Consider the following 25,487-nt stretch of genomic DNA (forward strand, 5'->3'; position numbering starts at 1 on the left):
GCCGCCGCGCTGCACGCGCTCGCCGACCGGTACGTGCCCGCACGCGCCCGCACGCGCCCGCACGCGCCCGCACGCGCCCGCACGCGCCCGCACGCGTGCGCGTTACACTAATATACACTACTCTATTGCTATTCATATCGGTTGAATAGGACCCCTTCTCATTCCGTACACACAGTGTGACATCCAATTTATACAAGTTTATTAATCGCATTATATATTACAAGAGAAAATTAACGTTTTCATTGAAAATTTACATAATGTTGTCTTCGGTTCGTCCGAAGTTTGTTTCGAATAAAACGTTTAATAATCCCTACGTTCACACGCTTCCCTCACAGTTTGAAGTACTTCGACCCGGCGCTGCAGGGCGAGGGCGAGGGCGAGGGGGCGGAGGGCGAGGCGGGCGAGGGCGCGGCGGAGGGGGGCAGCCCGCTCGAGACGCCGCGCTGGATACAGGACCTACAGAACTTGGCGCTCACCACCGTCCAACAGGTGGAGGTTATCTTATTTCCTTTATTTATATTTGTGAATAAATTCCAAAAATCTTATTTAACAAAACTCAGCAATAAACATAGGGCGTAACAAAGATAATATATGTATTCATAACTGACACCAACGGTAACATTATCTTTGAATGTTGGGGAAACAAATGTGGGTTTACAAAATAACTTGTATCTTTATGATGCCCACGAGACTGAGCACACCGAAGTCCGAGATTCTCCACTGATTCTCAGCGGAACCGCATTGAGCAATGAGCGAAGGGCCAATACTTAATATAATACGTTATGTTCGTCAGGTGGGCAGCCCGCAGCCCGCGCCGCCGCAGCCCGCCGCGCCCGACCCGCAGCCGGCCTACGCGTGGGGGGACCAGGTATTACACACACATATATATACTTACCTACTTTCAGTCTTTTTGTTTTTTTATTGAACATTTGTAAGGTAATGATTTATTTGATTTGTTTCTGATATACTGTTGGATAAAGTTATTTTTTTGTTTTATTCCAGACTTTACAACCGCAAACATACGCTCCGCAAGAGAGCACCGACTACAACGCCTTCTACCCGCAAGTTCCTCAAGTGCCGGCCGCTGACACCGCTGATAATCAGCCCGCTTACATCGACAGTCAGCCCGTGTACGCTGAACCGCAACCCAGCTACGCGGAAACGCCAGGGTTCGCTGACAATCAGCAACCAGCATACAATACTGACAACCGGCAGGCCTACAGCTCCGATTGGCAGACTGAGGACCCGCAGTACGCCGACCCGTACTGGCAGCCCGACTCGCAGTACGGATATGGCGAGGTAAGATTTAGGAATTGTAGAATTAAACACCAATGATTTTCAATTTCCGCGCGATTTGTTTATGAAGCGTGTTACGTTTTAACGAATAATTTATTTTTATAACGCGTAAACTAACAACACTTATCGTTTATGGGCCGACCGTTAGACCATATTTTGAAGCGTTCGTAGCGATATCCCCTATTTGGTGCACTATTTATAACACTACAAAAAAAACTTTTGCTCATGCACCCAAGTACACTTTGTACACGATAAGTTATTTAAAACCGAATCGCTTTTGCGACGATTTATCGCGATTTAAAAAGAAAGCGAGCAGCGCCTCGCCCCGCGGGTCGCGCCGCCCCGCGCAGTGTGCTGTGTACTCGTGTCGCTAACGCGTGTTGTGGGCAGGCGGGCGGGCTGCGGCGCCGCGGCGCAGCGCCGGCCCGCGCCCCGCCCGCCGCGCCCCCGCCGCGCCCGCCGCGCCCCGCGCCCCGCCCGGCGCCCCCGCCGCGCCGCCCCGCGCTCAGCGCCGGCGACTCGCCGCTGTTCAAGCCGCTCGTGTTCGGCGGCACGTACCCGATCGACGAGCCGTGCTCGTCGGACGGGTGCGGCGAGTGGGACGAGGGCGGGTCGGGCTCGTCGGGCTCGTCGGGCGCGTCGCCGCAGGCGGGCGGCGAGCGGCGGCGCCTGCGCAGCACGGTGGAGAGCAGCATGCGGATCTTCGAGACGATGCTGTCGCGGCGCGCCAACATGTTCCGGCTGCGGCGCGGCCCGCAGGCGCCCACGTTCGAGATCGACGAGCCGCTGGACGCGGCGCACGTGCCCGCGCACGCGTACTTCCGCGAGCGCGACGCGCGCTACTACGTGGCCGGGCCCAAGACCTACGACATCGACGAGCCCTTCGTTATCGAATAGCGCGGGCACGCCGCGTCACCAGGTATCGGTGTTTTGGTTTGGTTGCGGTTCAGTCTGTGCCATCGTTTCTGTTTGCGCCCACGGGGGAACCTATTTCCTAATAGATGTATATCGATCGATGACAAAAGCTATCTGAGAAATGAAAATAAGATTTCCAAATTAATTCCGAAAGCAAAATATTTATATTTCATTTTAGTCATAATGAATATGCGCAATATTCAGTGCACGTTCATCAAAAATCATAATTTACGTCACATAAATCTTATCATAAAGTTAAATCGTTAAGTGAATGGTCCTTCGAGACAGATCACAAAATTACAAAACTTGTTCTGGAATATATAATGTGTACAAATTTGAAATTTAACAAGTTCTTGTATATTAAATGGAACATAGATGTAGCTTATATTATAATATTTAGTATTTGAGCTTATTTCTCTGCAAAATTATGAAGTTACGAAGAAGAAATTATTTTATTTATAAATTAATATCATATGAAATCTTGAGTTGATAATCAAATTTTATTGTTTTGCTATTAATTCTCTATTAATAAAAATTAAAAGGCTTAAACCGTACATGTGGACTGAATTCATTTCTACTGAATAATTTGACATAAGAAAAAAGTAACTATGAAAAAGGAGTTTTATTTCAATCATTAGTATTCAAAAAACTTGTTTTCACAAAAAATCTACTCTTCATAAAGTGCACTGTACGACGCATGTTTGAAATCAATGCCTTTATTTGAGTATAATATATAAAAAAAAAGTAGATAAATTAGCCCAACATAATACGAATACATAAAATGTTATAATTAATAAATACTGTACCAGATATAAATTAAACTTCAATAGGAGTTCATGTTTTTGTTAGATGAGATATAATTTTGCAGTGAGCTAAGTGCAGTGCTTATTGGTGTATTGTTGTACCTAGTCTAGCTTCTTGGGCCCTTCTGTGATACAATGATCTGGTTGATGTTTACTAACATTTATTTATTTCTTATCGACTCGGTAACAAGTGACTTTCTTGTATATACTTCACAATATTATTAATTAGGTATTTTAGTTATGCTGATGTATGAATATTAAAATAATTTTATTAATATTTATTTCCAAAAAAAAAAAACACACAAAGCACAAAAACAGTACTTCTATATTCATACTGACTTTATTTTTAAAAAGCGCAATTAAAACGAAGTTAACGCAATGAAATATAATTTTATTTTAAATTATTGTATTTATATATCATAATATTTTCGGATAAGTCTGATCCTTTTGTTAGTTGTAGAAATACATATGTTAGGACTTAAATCTAATTTAATAAAATATTTATTATGAAATTCAGTATTATCCCTTTATTTTTAAGTTGAAACTCTTAATTTGTTTTAGACAAGTAGATATAGTGGTTAAATTTGAAGGTAACAAGTTGATCGCTTGTGTCAGAGTCGATAATATGCCTTATATCATTACGATTTTACTAACACCGTACTGCCGTCTGTTCAAATTGCCATGTTTAAAAAAATATATATATTGCTATACGGATCTGCTATGAAAATAATTTGTTAAAATCTTTATACAAAATCAGATTTTTGTTTATTTTATAACCTGTATATTTATGATATGCAGATGAATGAAATGTTAGCAAAAACCTGTATTTAACTGCATTTAAATACCATTTAATTTGCAATAGCTGTTGGAAGTCATTGCTGGTCCAATGATGATAAAAAAAATGCATTTATTTACTTTGAATCTAATATTTTAGTGCAAAAAAGAGGTTTTTTGTAATGCTTTCAGGTTTAATTGTGATTTAATTTATTTTACAAGAATTTATGTATTTTATTTGAGTATGACTATAGATATGTATAGCATTTATTTGATTTGAATTGTGATCTTATGTATAAGAATTTCAACAAACAAAATAATATAATAGAGAATGTTGTGTTTGTTCGAGCCATGTATTTTATTTGACGCTGTATTTATATTTCTTGAAGTCAGTGGTTCTACACTATTGGTCAGCAAATATATTAATCACTAAGTGTTTACACCGACTTCGACTGTAGTACATATATAAAACTCAGGGATCACCGGAGGCCCGTTTCCTTTTCCTCACCCGAACCAGTCCATTCCTTCTTTCCAGTCGTTAATCCATTCCTTTTCTCTTACCCCAAAAAAGCGGGCAGCGCATTCGCAGAGGATCTACCTTTGCGAATGTTCATGGGCGGTGGTGATCGCTTACCATCAGGCGAACCATCAGCTCAGTTGCCCGCTATGACATAAAAAAAAAAAAAAAACAAACTCACAATTATTACAAGGTGTGCTTAGTTCGAATTATAGTGAAATTCCTATGACAATAACAAAACAATGTTGCATATATTACCTGACTCATATAATCCCAAAGAAAGCGTTTTCGTCAGTCAAAAGTTTAGGACCACTGACTTGGACCCTTATTCCATATATAAATAAGGTTCATAATTGTGTAATTTTACAGGATATCTTAGCATAGCTTTTTACAAATTTGTTTGACGATGGAGACGGTGGTATATCGATGTTTAGTCTATAGTTTGCACTGTCGCGTCATGTTTTACCCTTGATAATGAAATAAATAACTGTTTATCATGAACTGTGTTTTATTTGAATAAAATAACGTCTTTATATTTTCCTTCGAATTCAAAATTAACATTCAGTACTAAATTACTCTCGTGGTTCTAAATTTCAAGAAGAAGAGAAAATTTGAAATGAACTTGGTTTTGTTTAAAGTCCGGATCGTTAGAAGTGCGAGACAGAATAGTGGTTCTAAGTACCGTGCCACAATACCAGATATTACGGGTTATATTTGAAAAATTGGTGTTTCAGCGCCCACATGAAAGCTACGTGAACTGAATATTTTCTTTCAATTGCTCACCTGAACCTCTGGAAATAGAAGGTTATTTAATGCTTTGATTTCGACACTAATCTAGCTCAAACTTTTGCGCCTATATCTTTAACCGAAGCAGCAGCACTCACCCATCCGTACCGTACTTACTACTGCAAATTCATCGCTAGCTATTAACGAATATCGGTTTAATGGCAAGCGTGTTAAAGTATATATTCGATTGCACACACTGCAGGGTCAGAACGGCGGGGAGGAGCCGCGCGGCATCACGATGCCGGGCGCGTCGTCCCGCCCCGCGCTCTACAACGACTTCGACGACGAGCGCAGCGCCGACGCCGATGTGAGTGCACTCCTGTCTTAGTGGACTAGCAAGTCTGAGAGAGAGAGACGAGAATCCTTGGGACATTTAGTAGACGAGTATTTTTTTTGTGTATAGTTATTTTGATGTATAGTCAGAAAAGGGATAAGGAAAGGATTGACGATTGGAAAGAAGGAATGGAAGGGGAAGGGTGAGGAAAAGGAAACGGGCCTCCGGCTCCCCAACTTACCGTACTAAACGCAGTAGCAACCTCCAATTTACGCCGGTCTTCTGTGGGGTTGTGATACTTCCCCGGTGCGAGCTGGACCATCTCGTACCGAAGCATACTCGACTTCTTTCAATTTAATTAATTATATTTCCCAGCAAAACGAGCGCGAGCGCGAGTCAGCTTCGGGCGGCAAGGGCGGCGAGGGCGGCAAGGGCGGGGCGGGCGAGAAAGGCGAGCGAGACGGCAAGAAGGGCGGCAGCGGGTGGCTGGGCGGCATCCTCACCAAGCTGTCGCTGCGCGCGCCCAACCAGATGATCCTGCCCGACGACAAGAACCCCTCGGTGAGTGCGCCGCGCCTCACGCACCGCCCCATGCCCACGCTGCTCTAGGCGCCCACTCCCGCTCCCATCCTCTCCCTCCATCATCTTCTGCTCTCGCTTTCCATTCATCAAAAAAGATGAATCGTTTTTAAACATATTCTGTATCCATATTCGCTCTGTTCTATAACCCATTCCCTATTGTTTTTCGCCTTAATAGTCATATTTCTAACATCCCCACTGTTATGCATGTGATGAATATATTTATCTCTCAATTGTAGCCCACGCTCCTATATTCAGCTGCTTTGATTTTCGGTTCTTTTACGCTTTAGCTAGATAACATTTTACCACTCAAAATGGTTATATGCCAATAATTTTGAACGCTAAAGAAAGATTTTTTATTATCTCGCTCTCTCGCGTTATGGTCCTTTTAGCCCATGTATTCTTACACAAACTTCCACAAACTGTATCACACACGCATATTGCCTTGCACTAATATAAACGTCCTTTTAATTCATTTAAATAATATGTTTCAAAGTTACACAGGGATTATAAAATTATAGTTCATACACATGAAATACATTTTCTTTTGAAGTTGTTAAATACTATCAAAGGTTTTACATATTTTGTATTGTATATTTAATTCTATTCGCTATTATATTGTAATTACGATTTATTTATTTGTGTAGTTTATTTCCTATATAAATGACAACTTCGTTCGCTTCTGTGTACTTGCTTCATATATTGTATCGTATGTTAATGTTGTGTATAATAAACGTCCTTGTTTCCTTTGGGTTTTTATTTTAACCTGTAAAACTATACTTATATCCCTTTGAAAAACTACCGAATTATATGTTACATTTCTGTAGTTATTTTGTAAATAAATATAAATGGGTTTGTGTTTAAAAATAATAATAGTTTGATATGTAAAGGAATGTAATTTTTTATTGAGTTAAATGACATTTTTTTTATAGATTGATTTGTTCTTTTGTTGATAACTTAAAGTTACTTTTTTATAGGGGTTTACATGAATTTGCTATTGACAATTCTAATGGACCTGTTGGATTTAAAAATACAAAAATACATTCAAAGCCGTTTGCTGGTGGCAGGTTCCAAATACATCAAAAATATATTTTTAAATGATATGTGCTGCACCCACTTAAGTAGTTAATTGTTGGTTATGAACATATATCTACATTTATTAATATACAGTCTCGACACAGTTCATCGTATTGATTAAAATCTATGTAAATAAACCTAATATTTTATTATGATTGTATTATTTTTAATCTTGATTCCAAATCGTTCAAATTATATTATATTTAAATAAATGAATAATGTTTTAAGCTTATTGCTTATGTATATAATGTCTAACATGTTGTCGCTCGCGTGTCGCGTTGCAGATCGTGTGGGACGAGGCGACGAAGCGCTGGGTGAACCGCGAGGCGGGCGCGGAGCCCGACGCGCCGGCGCCGCCGCCGCCGCCCAAGGCCATTCCGTGAGATTGTTTCTTCGTTTTAACCGACTTCTGTAAAAGGACCAGTCGCACAATTCGACTGCATTTTTTTTTTATTTGGTCTAGTTCTGACAATTTGACGAAGAAAAACAAAAGACGATTTGTTAAAAATAGTTAAATTTGTTTTTTGTTAAAAAAAAAATCCTCACCTGACTTGACTTCGGATCCCGCTCGACTATATGTCGATAATATAAATAACTTGTACAAATTTATCAATACAATTAAATTTTATGCATTGATGTGGGGAATTTTTTATTTAAAACGTAATTATTATCAAAAATCTTATCTTTCTATTTGTTTAAATGTACGAAACTCTTGGATCGATTTTGATTAATATAACAATGTTCTATCGGTGCAGGACCACATCGACGCCGCTGCAGTCCCCGGGCGGCTCGGGGCTGGTGCCCGGTGTGCCCGGGGCAGCCGGGGGCAACATGCTCAGGATGCAGAGGGGCAGGAGTGAGTATATTTGAGTTTTTCCGAATAAAAGTATGGCTTGTGGGAAAAAAGATGATGTACGAAAAAATAACAAAAATATAAAGAAAATATAAAAATACCGTGGTATTTCCTGATTTTGATTTTTTTTGATTTGATTTTGATTTTTGATTTCCTGACCCGTGTCTATCCAGCCTCAGTAATTGAATCTTTTCTACTCTTTCGGTTTCATGAGCCCGAACAATAAAGTTTTAGTTAAATGAATGCCCCAATCTATCAAAATATTAATATTTATTTTACAGTTATTTTAAATGTATTTGATAAATACACAAAGCCAATTTTTCGCTTCTCACGTATAGAGATTTAATTAAAAAATATTGCCTATTGATATATAACATTTAATTCCGCAGACATAAAGAAATCGTACGTGGACGTGTTCAACCCGGGCGGTGGGGGCTCCGCCCCCGCGGCCCCCGCCCCCTTGGCCCCGCTGGCCCCGGGCCCCGCCCCCAACGCCACCCCCGCTTACTTTGTGCCGCCGCCCGTCAACCAGGTAACGTATAATATTCTAACAGTAGATAGGTAATCTATTTCGCTTTAGTTAACTTTTCAAATGTCACCTTTTTATTGGCGGGTGAACCGATTCGTTACGTAACGAGTTACGGCGCCAGTCTGTCCAGGATTCCTTTTCCCGCGCATACGGTTAAATTAATTTAAGTTAATACTTATGCAGAACTTTTATGTTTTTAGATATTGTGATCCGCTCGAACGATATCTTTTATGATATCTTACGTGTAAAAAAAATCCTACAATTTGTCGTACATATGAAATTATGTGTATTTAATGTTTATACAAAATTTATCCAAAGTTATATAATCTCACAAAACAAAGAACAAACGTCAATTAACGTTGATATTTACATAAAATTTTATCCGAATTAAGGCTAAATTAATTTTTAGCATAGTTTATGGTAAGTAAGTGGTAGTTCACTAATGAGCGCACGAAATTATCCTTGTCAGCGTAGCAATTTGGTGCACGTGTCCATCCCCCCCACCCCTGAAGGCTCCCCTTTCCCACCCTCCACACCCAAACTGTTTCAGGTATTCCCGACAATTACTATGTACATGTATTTAGTATTAAGCGTTAAATTATATAGTATTTACTTTTAATTAAACCCGTGCTTTGCTCAATTGAAAGTGTAGTTATTAATTACTTATGGTAGTTCAGAAGATTTTTAATTATGAGATAAAAGACTATGTATTGTATTTATTTCACGCAACCAGGAAGATGAAACCGTTCCTAACGGCCACTGATATGGTATTTAATTTTGTTATTTTTAATTCGAATTTAATTTTATAAGTTCCTATTGATATGGAATACGTTAAACATTCAATCATTATAAAATAATCTATCCCATTACTTACGAAAATGACAGTAAAATATATATAATATGTTAAATTTCAGAGCGGGATCTACGACCCGACTCAGATGGGTGAACCGGAGCGCAGCGCCATCTAGTGACGTCACATGATGCGTCATCATATCGCTGCATCTCACTTATACACACACACACGTACTCTCACACACTCACACCCATACACACACACTCACACACACTCACTTGCTCTTTGTACAGATGTATAGCATTTTGTAAAGTAGAAGTTTATGCTACAATAATGTGTCTACGGTGAGAGATGGTTTATAATTAATGGTCACAAGGAAAATAAAATGAAAGAAATGAATAGACAATTAATTATCAACGTAATAACACGTAATGATGCACAGCGCTGTCATTCAGTGACTCCCATGTGAACCAACACCTCTCACTGAAGAGACCCTATATCAAACTATATATACTTATGTGATTTTGGTAGAAATATTGGATTCTTTCAGAATACAACCACTATTCACTTCCGTTACTCAATGTTAAAGTTCCTACACTGAACTCTATAGTTTTTCATCCTATTCAATATAAATGAAATGCAGTTGTGTGATCTTGCTCTATGATTTAGACGCGTATTTCTTTTCTACTTGGAACTTTTCAGTCACACTTCATACTGCGATAGAATATGGATTATATCTCACAACATTCCGCTTCTCTTGACTATTTCTGGTTCTTTTGTTATCATAAAAAAGACAATGACAGCGTATAATATATAAGTGTAGTTTTAAAATATCAACGATAATGTAAATGAAATACGTTAAAATTAATTAAAGACAATAGACGAGCTAGTAATGAAAGTATATTTCCATAAATATAATGGAATATTACAGCAATTGTAATTCATCTCGGTCAAAGTTTCCATTCTGTCGGTTATTCAGTTCAATCTATCCTTAATTACTCAATGTAACATCGTAGAAAATTTGTTTTGAGTGGTAAAATGTAAATTAACAACTAAAAATCTATTTCCTGACAATATGTTGAGCGATAAGAGATGGATTGAATTTATTGACCAGACTCGTGAACAAAATGGCGTTGCGTGTGAAGGTTAACAATTAGCCACAAGTAAGGTACGGTAAGGCGTAGTTTATACATTTTGTACTGTCCGAAGGTGCCGCGTTGTACACACTTGGCAACTAAAACGTTTAGTTGTGATATAGTAACGAAAGGGTCGACGTTATATCGACATCAGCCCGGTCTCTGCTACCTATCAAACCTCTCGGTTAGTCGCCAAATTTGACGAATCTTTGTGTACAAACAACACCCTCGAGTCGCTCTTTGAGAGATTTCAGATAGTTGGGAACCGGGCAATAGTTTGCTCATAGAATACCGTGTATTATATTATTTATCAAAGCTTGCTAGACGGAATTAGAATAAATTTGTGATTTTGTGAAACAATTAGTATTATATTATTATTCGATTTTAATAACATTGATGCGACTGGGGAATCGATTCGCGAATTGACAAATTGAATAGTTTGTGTTCTGTATCCATTTCTGAAGCTTCATCAATGTTTGTTATTCAATGGGAATGAAATTTAATGATTTATTAATGGGCAATAATGATTTTATATATATACATATAAGGTGCAGTTTCCATCGTTAATGAATGTCATAGCAGTTTTATTATCGTGTATAAATTAGCGAGGTGTACAGACAATGGTTTTATATGTAAAGTAAGAGGGATGTATATTTGCCGCGAGGTGACGGAGCTCGGCGACGTAGGAAGTAATCTGTATATGATGAGCGGACTCGCTATGTATTCCAATTCAGAATGTATTATAATGATTCAATATTATCAATATATTTAAATAAATTGTTTACGTTAATGCTTTGGTGATTTGTTTTATTTGCCCTTTTTATTTCGCATAAGCGTAGCTGTAAGCCTGTGTGAGTACTGTAATGAAAAAACATTGTACCAGATATAATAAAGAAACAGAATTTTGTTGCTATAAAAAACGCTCTATATTTCTATAAGTGATAATCTACCAACATTAGCTATATAAAAGTTCATCCAACATCGAGCTCTATGTCTAATTAGAAAGTACCTAAATATACCCAAGGAATCTTAATTAATAATTTTTCTTATATATTAATATATATTCATATATACATCTGTTCCAATGACTTTCACCTTTATTTATTTTGTTTTCATGTTCACAAACATAACAAAACAACTTATTTAGATTAATAACTATCCTTCCTTGTTGGAGCGAGCGATTGTTCCTCAAATATCGTTTTCAGTGAAGTTCCCAGCGGCTGTGATGAACTGGACTATGGATATGGTGAGCGTGCCCACCACCATCGCGGCCATCACCACGGAACACGCTATCAAGCCTTTGTTCACCCCCATTCTTTTAAATTATTTATAAATCACTTTACTGCAGCTTTCCTTTGAAGGACATTGACGTAGCTATGATGTATATACATGATTGTAATAGACAATGCGTTTATTTTGATATAAAAAATTTAATTCGTTCGACAAGTCATCCTACATCAAAGAGGTTGCGGCGATACCATTATTTTATCAACATGGTTATTTCTTACAACATGTTTTGAAGCCGTATATTTGCAACTAAAGCTTTTTCCCGCGACTTTACACACGTTATATTAAGAGTAAAGAATAGAAACCATTTCAGCCATTTTAAAGCGATACAAATTACTTATTACCAACGCACTTTCGAAAAGCTGAAATTCTTATTCAAACTCAATCAACTTGCTATTATGTATCAAGGGATAAGAATTAATGGTATAATTATACTCATTGAATACTTCAAATAAAACCAATCAACATGATCAAAACATTTTATTTCCATCAGTCCACTTTAATCACAGAATCAATCCAATCCCTGAGCTCCGCGACGTTCACATACAGATTGGGTTCACACGCGAGCCCGCAGTGCTGGTTATCGCTCATGATGCCCACGACCACCCGGCCCCTGAGTAGAGGGGTGCCAGCGCAGTAGTTGCAGGGGGTGCTCCGCCCCGCCAGCAGCCCCGCGCAGAGCTGGCGCACCCCGCAGCCCTGCCGCACCAGCTCCCCCTCGGGGACCAGGTGCCGCAACGCCCAGCTCTCGTCTCCACTCTCACACTGTTTCAGCGGCAAAATATTAACAGTTACGCTGTGGACGGTGCGCGCTAGGGGGTGCTTGTCTATGCTCCTGGAAATATTATTTTAAATGAATTGACACAAAGTGCGAATAGTGAAATACTCTTCCAACTCGAAAACGTGAAGCTTCGTGATTACATACGATAAAAAATCATACATGAATATGAATTAATTACTCATTAGATTTAATAAAGTTACTTTAGTTCTAGTCACGTGTTTGCACCAACGTGATCAGTGGCGGGCAGTTCGCTCTGCTTTTTATAGCGAAGGTTCTTTTCTTTATAGAAAAAATGGGTGTTGCCCACGATTTCATTTTGTGGTCAAAGAAAGGAAACATTTGTCTACCTGTCACATTTTAATACAGCGCCATCTATAAAATATTATAAATTTCTGAGTGATTCAAACACGCATCAAAATGAAAAATCCGTTAGATTATGGGCAGTATCCAAGCTAAGAAGTGATATTGATTTTACTACGGATCCAGGTAATTAGGAAATATGACTCTAAATTGAAACTCTGAGCTTTAGGAGTTATCCTAAACCTGTGTCTCCCAATTTTGCACACAATTTTTCTCCCAATAATGTGTGTAAAATATTGAAAAATTTCATATGAAAAGTATTAAGAGTACACCCAGTCAAAAGGAATGAGACAAAAAAGCCAAAAAGCACAGTCATATTGATAACCTCCTTCTTTTTCTGAAGTCAGTTTAAATGAAAAATGCTACACTCTTACCTAAACTTTCCAAAACCAAGAATATCCAGGTTTTCTCCCAATGTGATCAGCAAATAGTCAAGTATGCTCGCCAGTTTCGCGACATTGCCATTCAACCTGTCCTCTGACTTTAGAGCTGCTAAATCATAACTCTTATTGGTCCCCTGGTAAAGCGGGTGGATCATAACATCAGACACAGCGTGGACTGGCCCATGCCTCTCTCCAAACTTCTCCATCATCACAAAAGAGTCAAGGGAATCCACCTCTTCAATAGACTCAATACAACTTGATGCAGTTATAGTCCAAAACTGATTGACTACTGTAAGAATACAACCAAATACAACATCTTGAGGAGGTTTTATCTTCACCAGAGCCAGTACGAAATTATTTCTTTTCAATTCTGTTACTCCATCACGTTCTACTATGAATATGTCATCATCTTTTTTTACACCCCTGCCTTTTGTTGTATTACCAAATGCCAATTTGACGTGATCTGTTTTGAATTTCTCATATTTCGTATAGTAGTAATGTGTGACAGTTTCAGTTTTGTGCGAAGGATCCCAAGTGCATTGTACATTTTGGGGCAATGTATCTCTCATTGATATTGTCATAGAAGTTTGAGTTGTCACTGATGACTCTGTAGTTTCATTACTAACATTGGTTGGTAAAGAATATTGCTGTAATTCCTTCCTATGACAAGCAATTAAATGTAAAATCAGAAAAGTTAGAAATGCAATAAACCCGCCAAGAAGGATCCCCTGAGCTATGGTCAAATATAGTTCTGTTTTTGTGAATGACTTGCACCAGCCTTTAAACTGTTTACAAAACACATAACACATGATGTTCCACTACATGTTTGATGGATGTCATGTGACCAACTAGATTGGGTGATTTTACACTTGCATACCATAAATATTGAATACAAAACAATTTTTAATATTTCTAAATGTCAATATTGTTTCACTTTAGTGTTATGAGGGCATACATATTTTTAAATTAAATTTTAGCTGGCAATAATGTAATAATTATGAGTTACCATCGCAATTATTTTTTCATTAATTTCTACTAGTCCCTGGATCGTTTTTTGGTGTAATAAGAAAAGGTTTTCTGAAGGGTCTATCTCGGCAACCGAATCTCAGCTGGCCCGATTCCTTCCTGCCACCAAACCCTCCCCCAAGCCTCCTAGGCTTCCATCCATGGAGGCGTCTCTCAGCCTCCCTCTCAACTAAGATCTCAGAACCATCAATATATTCTCTGTGCATCTCTTTCAAGGCTCGTTCCACACTGAGTCTACTTTCAAACTCTATAAAAGCATATTTCTTAGATTTCCCAGTGACAATGTCTTTGACCAACCTGCATCTTAAAATGTTACCGCACTTAGAGAATTCCGACTCAATGGTATCCTGAAATTTTAATACTAAGTGATAATCTAAAAATATTGTTTGTGAAAAATTTTTTCAGTTGATAATAATTCATAGTAATACAATACCATCAATCATATTAATCAATACAAAATAATAATTTTTCACAAAATTAAATATAGCAGAAGTTATAAAAGCCCTGAATTTAATCTAAATAGAGTTTAAAAATGAAAACATTGCATCAGTATATAATTTTATGGAAAAAATAACATTTCAGCCAACATATCAGGGCTTAACAATAGGTGTGGGTTTGATAACTTTCATTTATTAATTGTAATATTTAAATTAAAATTCTATTGTTAAACATCGTACCTGCGTCGTTCGTGGATTTAGCCGTGTGATAAATATTGTGTATTCCGGATTTCCTTGGACCAATTTATTTGGAACGTATTTTGAGCATATAGCTCTTACAATAGCTCTATCATGGGGTTCAGTATCAGTTTCTATAACACAACAATATTTTGTAGCAAATCGTGAGTTTCATTTGGAAAATACAATATTTTTATTGGTTATTTGAAAATTTTATGCCAAAAATATAAATTACTTACTATCTATTGAGCCCACTTTAATGGGATCATAAACATCAGTTACATACTTCTCAAAATCATAGTCATTTCTGGACATTGTAAACTTTAATACTTATCATAAAATAAAAATAAACAAGTTATGTACTATTTACATGAATCTTTTGGCATGTGTCGAAATTTGGAACTAATTACACAGAATAACAAGTACAAGTACTGACAATCACTATCACCACAGATAACATAATAGCACAGATTAACTATAAGTTACTACATAACATAACAGGTACTATACTAGTACTATCAATAATGCCACAAGTCAGAACCCTAAACCACAGAACACATATACGCCTTTTTATTATTTCGCAAAAATCATTGCTGTCATCACAGAGTAAGTTATATTATTTACTCTACTCCATCATCTCTAAAGTTTCATTAAAATTTCGAGTGTTCTTAGTGTATGGAGCATTGTTCTAAATAATTTTTTTATATCAATTATCAATGTAGTCGAGTTATATGCATTGGCTGTCAGTTTAATAATACCATTACTAATAATTTTACAGATGTTCATCGACGAAATTAATCATTTGAGTATGGCAACAAACAACAACTGTCTAGTCTGCGCAAGTGTGCGCGGAGAAAATTGGGAAAAAAAATAAAAAGGAAAGAAATGGCAGTTACTAGGGAGAAAGAAAATTGTTCAAGAAAAATTAATGGAAATATACCTGCGCTATCTCTTAACAGTGATAATATGTCGACATCTACTGACAGTGACGACGTAGCAGATCCAACATATGAAATTAGGAACATTCAAAGTATTATAAACGTGACCCGTGAAAACATCGATGCTCTCAACGCGAAATTTGCTGGTTTACAGCATCCCCCGTCGCTGTATCTCACAGAGTATCAAGAGCTGACCGCGAAATTGCATAATTTAGAGCTTAGGGAACGAACTTTGAGGGAGTTAATGCAATCCGAGTCGCCGGATAGGAGTGAAGAGTATTCGTGGCAGGATGACTCCAAGAAATACGACACTCTCACCCGGCAGCCCAAGGTGTTCCTGCGGGCGCACCTGCCCAACCAGCAGCGTACTAGTGTGCAAGTTAAGGAAGGTGTCAGTTTACGTGAAGCGCTTTCGAAAGCGTTAAAACTTCGGAACTTGACTTGTGAAATGTGTGAAGTGGTGAGGACAGGGAATAATGAAGTGATACCATGGGATATAGATATCACATTGATCGACGCGGAGGAGGTCAGTATCTGTTTGTTTTATACTTATATTGTGAGACTGTCACATAGTTAGATAAACAGCTGTTTACTTTACTGATTATAGTATATTTACATTTAATCCGAAATTCATTATATAAATATCTCATTTCAATTTTAATGTGATTTATGCAATGTTTGTTCAACTGTCTTTAATTTTTAAGTATTGTTTACGGCAGGATTTTTTCTATCATACATATTTATTACATTATAAGGAACTTTCGTGTCAATATAATTCTAATTTATAATAACATAGTATGTATGTATGTAATATTAAAATGTCCTTTTTAACCAGTGTCAGCTTTAGAACTGGAGGCCTCAAAAATACATGAGTTTTCTTGGTAAATACTTTAACAACTACATTATAATACACTTGTCTTGTGTACAATGTAAGAGATTTGAAGAATTGATATAATTCTTATTTAAAAATAATGAAGACTTGTTATATTGCATTAATGGAATGTGCAATTCAAGAAGTCAGAATCAGCAATTCTGCAATTCAGCAATCAGCAAAACAGCTATCTAGTAGGGACCCGTTGCTATACTAAGCTAATGTTATGTGTATAAGTTATTAGCGATAGCCAAACTTACACATACACACTTATACATGTAATTTGTACCCTCATTTGATCAAGATTTTTAACATGATTTCTCTATTTTGTACTGCCACCAAAAGTGCATAAAACATCGAAATCAATTGAATATTTCGTTTTTAAAAGTAAAATATCATGAATTATAAGATAAAGATTAAACAAAACAATTTGGTAATTGATTTTACCATTAATTGACAACATTTATAAGACTGCAAACATCATTTTTTATAAGACTATGAAAGGTAAAATATAGGTACTGTTTTTTTTTGTTTAGTGTTGAATAAAGTTAAAACGGTAGTGTAAAATTTTGAATTGTTAACTGTATATTTTTCCCATCTATAGTAGATAACTCTCCCAACTGCCACTGTTGGTTAGTCAATGAGCTGGATCTAATGTTTTGTAATATTTTATACAACTTATGTAGTATGGAAACCACTTTATTACAAGTAGCACAGCAATAAAGGACTTGGAATTGCTGGATAAGTTATTGTTACGAGCATATGGATGTCTGTTGGATATGACTTAGAGTAGGAATAACTATGAATGAGGTAAGGGAACTTTTCCTTTTAAAAGTAACTATTGTACATACATATGCCAATATTTATGATTTTTTCTTTATATTATAGATCATTATAAAACAAATCTTGTGTATGAACAGTAATCCAAATTTTTTTATTAATATCTATACCAATTTTTTAAGTAACTGGCATAATTTTCGTCTTTAGCATTTGCACAAAAATTGGTCCAGTTAATTGAGTCTCAATTGATAACATTCATGTATCCTGGTGAACTACTGTTCACACATTTGTAAGTAGTACAGTGAATTCATGTCCACCATTTGTATCCATTGATTGTCTGAAGAGGATTTTCGTTAAGAATTCAATAGTTTTAATAGTGATTTGTCAATAAAAATATTTTTACATGGGTACATATTAACTCAAAAAAAAATGTGAGATCTTATTGCAATTACACCGACCTGTATCTTTCCATAGTCTGTTATATCGTCTGTATTTTATAATAAAAAAAATATTATTTGAGTAAGGAAAAATTACGACTACATGGGTACTAAGTAACACTAAGATGGATATGTTATAGAGGGGCAGGTGGAATTCCAGCTCGCACAATGAACCGACGATCCCTTGAGCGGAGCTGTCGCACTTGCAGGTGACGGTGCGCACGCTGGACAAGCTGCCGATAATGTCCCACATGTCGCACCAGTACACGCGCAAGACGTTCTTCACGCTCGCCTTCTGCGAGTGCTGCCGCCGGCTGCTGTTCAACGGCTTCCTGTGCACGCAGTGCAACTTCAAGTTCCACCAGCGGTGCGCCGACAAGGTGCCCAGTATTTGTCATCAGGTGGGTAGCGAGAGCTCCTTGATAATTCATTTGTAATTATGGATGGATGTATGGATGCTTTTTACTCTTCGATAACAGTTTATCGTATCTGTATGAATTTGGTACAGAGATAAATTATATTCTGGATAAGCACATAGGATACTTTTTATCCGGGTACCACGCGAAATGACGCCGCTGGTTGTTACCTGTTGCTGATAAATTATAAAATAAATAAATAAGCTAGATGTGTTTGCTGTTATTTTTTTATTTTATGTTATTATTGGAATACAAAAAAGTAATTTTAAGACTTTCAACATTGTACTAAGTGAATACATACTTTATGTTCTGCCCATATATGTTCCCACTACTGGGACACACCTCACAGGTCTCCTATGAGGGTTCAGGCCATAATCCACCACGCTGGCCAAGTGCGGGTTGGCAGGTGTCACATGTCGTCGAACTTTTGATTCTTGGACATGCCATGCAGATAAATTGAAAAATCAATTTATTTCCTGTCGATTTTAAGTCCGAGGTCCTCACCACTGAGCCACCACTGCTTTTTTGAAATATATACTTACGTAAGCCTAATACCTTATTAAAAAAGGTTCAGTTCTATGGAGTAGGTAGTTAAAACATTCATTTGCTCATGGCCCGACGTGGTAAAAGTATCGAGTTTTGAATATAAATTACTACCCTCAGAAAATATCAACTTCTCTTTTGGGTGGATTGGTCGTATAAAAATGTGTAATTCCTAATCGATTCTCATTCAAAAGTTTAGTAATTAAAAGCTAATGAACGAATTCGGCAGGTGCGCATGCCAGACACGTACTACGCGGCGCTGCTGGCCAAGAACCCGGACACGCAGCCCGGCCTGCTGTATTTGCCGCCACAGTTCGGCTATCAGAACAAGTTGGTATTTTGCTGCTCATTAGCTTTTAGTATTGTTATATATTAATGTCTTTTTAAATGGAATTTAAAGATGATACTAGCTGTTGCCCGCAGCTTAGGACGCGCTACGCTTAGCCAGATCCTTTCTTAACGCATGCCTATATCGTATGGCTATCTGTATGCCAAATTTCAGCCCGATCGGTCCAGTAGTTCAGCCTGTGTATGGATAGATCAGTTTGTCAGTCACTTTAGGTTTTACATATATATAAGTTATTACATTGTATACTCTTCTTTTATGAATGATTCTGTTAATTAAAATAATTATTCAGCTTTTCTAAGTGTCAATTTAAACCTTAATCTTCAACAACCGTAAATGGGTGTAAAGTAACCATAGACGATAGACTAAGTAGTCGACGCTCCAAACATCCATAGAAACAACATTAACGCATGCTGTGTCCCAGGTCTGTCTCGCCCGCCAAGAAGAAGGATTACGATATGAACTGGTGACTATTCACTTACTCATATCAGCTTGCGTTCATTATGTATATATTTTCCATTTCCATTTCCTTTTCCTCACCCTTCCCATTCCTCATTTCCACTCGTTAATCCTTTCCTCGTCCCATCCCCCTAAGAGCACTACATCTGCCCATGTTCACGGGCGGTGGTGATCGCTTACCATCAAGCGAACCACCAGCCCATTCGCCCGCTGAATAATCATGACATAAGAAAATATAGAAACGCTGTACGCTATTTATTTGCTTCCATTTAATCATCGTTTTATTTCAGCTAAAGCCTCACTAATAATAGATATAAATAACTAAATAATATGTTAACAGTCTATAATATAAACCCTGTAGCCGCTCCCGAAACGCCATTATTATAAGTTCAAAAAAAATTCTTATAGTCTAGCGACTGATTGTAAATTAAAGAAAAAAAAAATATATATGTTGTGTAATTTAGAAATTAAAGACTTTTTAACGCGATTTACTCGTTATATAAATCGTTAAGTTAAATCCCTTGAAAAGTCTTTAATTTCTAAATGTATAATACTCGCGTAAAATCAAACACAAGAAAATACTAACATGTTATATGTAATCTTAAATGCACGGATTCATCAATTACGTATATTTATAAAAAGAAATAACGCATTGCATTTAAACAGTCGTCACATGTATGTCGTTAATTAATAAAATACTTGATTTTAAAAAGCAATATACAAATGTAGTAACTGTGAATTCAAGTGCGTTATGATTTTAAATGTTACGTCGCGTAATAGTATTTAATAATGGTATCATTAGAAATATATTCGATTAGTGATTTACGTTCGTGGGCGAAAATATTTATGATTTACAAAAAAAAGGTCATCTATGTCTCTAGGGAGGGTGGTACTCCAGGGACTCCAAATTGTATAATGAAACTACATTATAATCCGTTTATTATGACTCCGCCTATATTGGACCGATCTCTTATTGTGACGTAATTACACTACGAAGTTATGTTCCATATAAAATTCTGATATAATGACTACCCTTACAGTGGCATGTCGCTTATTGTGACACCTTAAATTAAGTCCGGTAACAATGACCGACGTGATTCTCTACGCCTTCGGTAATGTTCGTTGGTTCCCGACGACGTTCGGCGCGTGGCTCCTTATTGTTTTGAATCTCAAAAAAATTCCGGAAGAGGCAGTCGAGGCAGAACCATTACCTACCGCAGATTAAAAGTTGTAGAATTATTACCCCGATTTGTTATAATTTGACCATAGCGATGTCTTCTATACACAATAGTGCATAGAGGAAACCGCTATGTCTTAGTATACGTCTAATACAAAAAAGCAGACGAAAATAACAGATAACTTTCAATAAAAAAAGCAACTTTTATATACATACATAGGTACTTATTACGTGCAATTTTTATTTTATAAGTTACTATGTTTCTCTATTAAAGTACCTAAATACATGCATACTATTTATATAAAAATGTTTTTTTTTTCACAAAACGTCGCTTATTATGACGTGTTTGTCAATTTCTTTCGATGTCATTATAAATAAAACGGATTCGAATGTAAATGACAATAATTTACCGTCTAACACAAAAACAATCACGTTAATCGGTTGAAATTCCACGCAGTTATCAAGTAAGTAAATCAGTTTTAGGTTTAGGTCACATCTCAGCTTAACATAAGGCGGAATCATAGTCAAGTGCTGCCCTATCATCAAATAATAAAAATATATTTAAGAATTAATAAATTGAGTACCTTGTTTTATTCTTGGGAACGTCGTGTCGATTGAAAATCTAAATTAATTCAATGCCATTAAATCTGTAGGTTAGTATGTTTTATCAAACCTTTTTGGTAAAGTTTAGTAAGACCTATCAAGCCAAGTTTTTCTTACTTGTTTCTCTATATCCTTCTCGAAAAGCGTAGTGTGAATTTTGTATCTGGAGAAACAAAAAATATATACTCTATCGATGCTATTGAAATCGGGATTTTTGCACCAACAGCCTTTAGCCCTATTTAGATGTATATCGCGAAACGTCCAACCACTAAACGCTTACGTACCAAACGTGTGTACCTCCGCACAATGTGTGGAGGCACTTATGCTTACGCCGAACACTTTGATGCAATGTGTGCGTGTGTGGTGCGCAGGCAGCAGCACCCGCGCTCGCTGAACCACCAGGACCGATCCAACTCGGCGCCCAACGTGTGCATCAACATGGTGCAGCGCCCCATGACGCTCGCCGAGCACCAGCGGAAGCACAACCAGGTGACTGGGGGAACTGTGACCTTTGGGGGGGGGGATACCTTTTTGTAGCTACTCTTGGTCGGCAGTCTATGGTATAAGCAAAGAGCCAAGAGATTGTGAGCTATGCTTCTTATGGCTTTTTCTTAGTTTATTATAGATAAAAGAATTATCTTAAGTAAGACGCGTAATAATTAAATTAAACACTTGTTTAAAGCACTACCCAGGAATTTATCTTAACTACTTGGTGGGAGTGGTATTGCTTGTTATAAAAGAAATGTTTCCAAATGTTATTCATGAATTTATTAAATGAAAAAAATCTTATTTAATGTTGAAAATGTTTCAGAGTAACAACTCCCCACAGTCGTCTAACTATCTGACGTCGGGGCGGCAGTACAAGGACGACAAGGAGCGAGCCGACCAGCAGCACAGCCAGAGCACGCAGGTCAGTTGAAGCGAGTTTACTCTCCTTGTGTCCCTTTGTATGCGATCTAGAAATTCTAGTAATTTTTTATTTCTAGAAATTATCTATTTCTAGTAAAAAATTATGCCCTATTTTATACTCACTGTTACAGGATAAATAAGCCTTATTTCGTCACTATCCTCACGTTTTATCATTTATCTAAGCTGATATTGTGAAGAGGAAGAATTCGTGTTTTTGTATGTATGTTTGTAATGTTTTCCCAAACGGCTACTGGACAGATTTCAAAAATTAGAATTATAAATGTGCGACATACGCTATATGTGACCCATGGGCGATGCCGGGGCGGAGCGCTAGTTACGAATATGTGTTATGTTATACTTGACGTGGTGTACACTAAGCACAAGCTGGCAACTGCGCAGGCGTCGCCGACGGGCACGCTGCGGCCGCGGCGCGCGCGCGCCCGCTCGGCCGACGAGTCGTGGAAGCACGCGCTGTCGCCGCGCGAGAGCTACGACGACTGGGTCATACACGCCGACGAGATACTCATCGGCGCGCGCATCGGTGAGCGCACACGCCCGCACCCGCACGCACGTACACACGCACGCACCCGCACGCACCCGCCTGCACCCGCACGCACCCGCACGCAAGCACACATGGCAGCTATACGCACATACACCTCGGAGTACGGACGCACAATCGTGCTACACGGGCTCTCACACTAACACCCAAACATAACACTCACACTTGCACGCACTTCAACTGACACATGCGGACGCACACACAAAACATTTCACACACGATTTTTTTCATAAAATATATATAAATGAAACATTAGTCACGAACCCCTGTACTACATACATACATAATATTTTAAAATTCAGATCAATTAAAATACACTCTTTTCGATGAGAAATACTCAAATGATACTTTATAATTGCAGGCTCGGGCAGTTTCGGAACAGTGTACAAGGCGCACTGGCACGGGCCCGTCGCGGTCAAGACGCTAAATGTAAAAACACCAACTCCCGCGCAATTACAAGCGTTTAAAAACGAGGTCTGTGTGATATTATTTTTTTTTTATAAAATAACACAAATAATCAGATAGTAAGTACTCAGAGATTTTATTAGATGCTTATTATAGCAGTCAGGGTAAACAATTACAGCCATTTAACCACGTTTTTAAATCCTTAAAAATATTGTATTTTTCTTTGAATAAATGACTGTTTTGTCAATGTATGTCTAAAATGCAATCTTTGAAATGCATACCCGCTGTTAGGTGTCAATGTTTGAAGTGCAGTTGGTGAAACGTGTCGCTGGTTGTCAGGTGGCAGTGCTGCGCAAGACGCGGCACTGCAACATCCTGCTGTTCATGGGCTGCGTGTCGAAGCCGTCGCTCGCCATCGTGACGCAGTGGTGCGAGGGCTCCTCGCTGTACCAGCACCTGCACGTGCTGGAGACGCCGCTGGCCATGCTCTACCTCATCGACATCGCGCGCCAGACCGCGCAGGGCATGGACTACCTGCACGCCAAGAACATCATCCACCGCGACCTCAAGTCGAACAACATCTTCCTGCGCGACGACTGGTCCGTCAAGATCGGCGACTTCGGGCTGGCCACCGCCAAGGTGCGCTGGGCGGACGCGTCCGGCGGCGGCGGCCAGTGGCAGCAGCCCACCGGCTCCATCCTGTGGATGGCGCCCGAGGTGATCCGCATGGACGAGCCGGCGCCCTACACGTTCCGCTCCGACGTGTACTCGTTCGGCGTGGTGCTGTTCGAGCTGCTGGCGGGCGAGCTGCCGTACGCGCACCTCAACAACAAGGACCAGATCCTGTGGATGGTGGGGCGCGGGCTGCTGCGGCCCGACGCGCGCAAGGTGCGCGGCGACGCGCCGCGCGCGCTGCGCCGCCTGTTCGACGAGTGCGTGCACTTCGCGCGCGAGCGCCGCCCGCAGTTCCGCCAGATCCTGGCCGCGCTCGAGGCCATGCTGCGCGCGCTGCCCAAGATCACGCGCAGCGCCAGCGAGCCGCTGCTGGGCCCGCGCCTGCACGCCTCCGACGACTGCCTCGCCTACACCTGCGCCTCGCCCAAGACGCCCGTCAACTTCCACTTCGACGCCGACACCAGCTTCCCGGCCTTCTACGGGTGAGCCACACGTGACGCGATCTGCTAACTGTAACGAAACGAACTCTTTTATGAATAGAATAGATTAACTTTTTTATAAAAATTATGCTCTTTCTCCTTTATTCCACGTTCTTACAAACGGGAAAAATATTTTTAAATAATGATTTTTTTATTTTACAGAATCCCAGTTCCAAACCAGAGACATACGTAGAACCGGTTGAACCCTGATCTCACCCATCCACGCTGCGCCAGCTCGCACCCGCGCTTCACCCACACGATCGGTACGCAAGTGGACTCGCTTAGATGCCAACGTTGACAACGAAGCTTACATGAACTGTGACTTTGGCGAATGAGAAAAATGACAAATATGTGCTGGCCTGCAATCGATGAAATGTCATGTGATTCATTTTCTTGCTGCATGGAATTAAAAAATAAAATGTCACTTGTTTAAAAAATCGCATATTCAATCCACATGCCTTCTGTGAGTTATTATGAGAACTTCAAATAAATAAAGGCTTAACGCGTAAAATGTGTAAAAATTATGAAATTTTGAAGTAAGCATTTTAAAATGTTGTCCGTCAGTCTGAGTTATTGATAGATATGTCATATGATGTAAATAATTTTAACGTAATCTTGTAAATTTAATGTGAATTTATTGTAAATCGTTTATTTATTGCAACGTTTAGAGCGTAAAGTTAATTTTAAAAGACGTAAGATGGATTCTATTGCGGAGTGATATAGTGTAATGTTGTGGACTCGTCCGCGGTCGCTAGGTACGCCGCTCTGTACAGCTGATTGTCGCATAATATTCAAGTATTATTTATGTAAATTAGGAATGTATTGTAATTTATTGTTATTGTAAATATTATGAAATTACGGTAGAACTTATGGTAAGGAACTTGTGTATACAGTGTAATGCATAATATCGATTTTAAGGAACACAATAAATTATTGTTTCGATTTAACATATGTTTTCTTGCTAGCCCTATATTTCACAGATCCCTGTGGTAACTGAAGAGATATTGTAGTCATAAAAATAAGTGTCATTGAAATGACGATAATGAT

At 38.6% G+C, this 25,487-nt stretch overlaps 5 protein-coding genes across 6 annotated transcripts in view; 3 read left to right on the forward strand and 2 right to left on the reverse strand.

Moving 5' to 3' along the window:
* Nucleotides 1–11,122, forward strand: part of LOC119830485 — a 27,305-nt gene extending 16,183 nt beyond the window's left edge. Inside the window, exons 21-30 of the mRNA XM_038353529.1 lie at nucleotides 1–29; nucleotides 336–489; nucleotides 794–868; nucleotides 1,003–1,299; nucleotides 5,294–5,398; nucleotides 5,741–5,926; nucleotides 7,306–7,400; nucleotides 7,777–7,877; nucleotides 8,264–8,406; nucleotides 9,318–11,122. Coding sequence (XP_038209457.1) covers nucleotides 1–29; nucleotides 336–489; nucleotides 794–868; nucleotides 1,003–1,299; nucleotides 5,294–5,398; nucleotides 5,741–5,926; nucleotides 7,306–7,400; nucleotides 7,777–7,877; nucleotides 8,264–8,406; nucleotides 9,318–9,371 — 1,239 coding nt within the window. The 3' untranslated portion in view covers nucleotides 9,372–11,122. The remainder of the gene's footprint in view (nucleotides 30–335; nucleotides 490–793; nucleotides 869–1,002; nucleotides 1,300–5,293; nucleotides 5,399–5,740; nucleotides 5,927–7,305; nucleotides 7,401–7,776; nucleotides 7,878–8,263; nucleotides 8,407–9,317) is intronic.
* A 962-nt stretch (nucleotides 11,123–12,084) lies between these two features.
* Nucleotides 12,085–14,043, reverse strand: LOC119830053 (thrombin-like enzyme contortrixobin). The gene is made up of 2 exons (XM_038352887.1): nucleotides 13,135–14,043; nucleotides 12,085–12,454 (listed from the first exon to the last, which is right to left on the reverse strand). The coding sequence occupies exons 1-2, from the start codon at nucleotides 13,950–13,952 to the stop codon at nucleotides 12,109–12,111; spliced, it is 1,164 nt and encodes a 387-aa protein (XP_038208815.1). The 5' UTR covers nucleotides 13,953–14,043; the 3' UTR covers nucleotides 12,085–12,108.
* Nucleotides 14,044–14,163: 120 nt separating this feature from the next.
* LOC119830191 (U11/U12 small nuclear ribonucleoprotein 35 kDa protein-like) lies at nucleotides 14,164–15,249 on the reverse strand. Its single transcript, XM_038353100.1, has 3 exons — nucleotides 15,083–15,249; nucleotides 14,847–14,977; nucleotides 14,164–14,516 (listed from the first exon to the last, which is right to left on the reverse strand). Exons 1-3 carry the CDS (start codon nucleotides 15,156–15,158, stop codon nucleotides 14,169–14,171), a joined length of 555 nt encoding a protein of 184 aa, XP_038209028.1. The 5' UTR covers nucleotides 15,159–15,249; the 3' UTR covers nucleotides 14,164–14,168.
* A 397-nt stretch (nucleotides 15,250–15,646) lies between these two features.
* Nucleotides 15,647–25,387, forward strand: LOC119830135 (raf homolog serine/threonine-protein kinase Raf). Of its 2 annotated transcripts, XM_038353011.1 has the most exons (10): nucleotides 15,647–16,307; nucleotides 18,079–18,270; nucleotides 19,058–19,158; nucleotides 19,599–19,640; nucleotides 21,785–21,902; nucleotides 22,225–22,323; nucleotides 22,722–22,863; nucleotides 23,243–23,355; nucleotides 23,626–24,443; nucleotides 24,603–25,387. In XM_038353011.1, the coding sequence occupies exons 1-10, from the start codon at nucleotides 15,729–15,731 to the stop codon at nucleotides 24,631–24,633; spliced, it is 2,235 nt and encodes a 744-aa protein (XP_038208939.1). In that variant the 5' UTR covers nucleotides 15,647–15,728; the 3' UTR covers nucleotides 24,634–25,387. The 2 variants fall into 2 exon arrangements, with proteins under 2 accessions (XP_038208939.1, XP_038208940.1); XM_038353012.1 differs by lacking the exon at nucleotides 19,599–19,640.
* Nucleotides 25,168–25,487, forward strand: part of LOC119830486 (raf homolog serine/threonine-protein kinase Raf-like) — a 3,524-nt gene continuing 3,204 nt past the window's right edge. Inside the window, exon 1 of the mRNA XM_038353530.1 lies at nucleotides 25,168–25,195. Within this exon, the coding sequence (XP_038209458.1) occupies nucleotides 25,168–25,195 (28 nt within the window). The remainder of the gene's footprint in view (nucleotides 25,196–25,487) is intronic.

Source organism: Zerene cesonia, chromosome 11, assembly GCF_012273895.1.
Source record: "Zerene cesonia ecotype Mississippi chromosome 11, Zerene_cesonia_1.1, whole genome shotgun sequence".
In the NCBI taxonomy this organism is placed as follows: Eukaryota; Metazoa; Arthropoda; class Insecta; order Lepidoptera; family Pieridae; genus Zerene; species Zerene cesonia.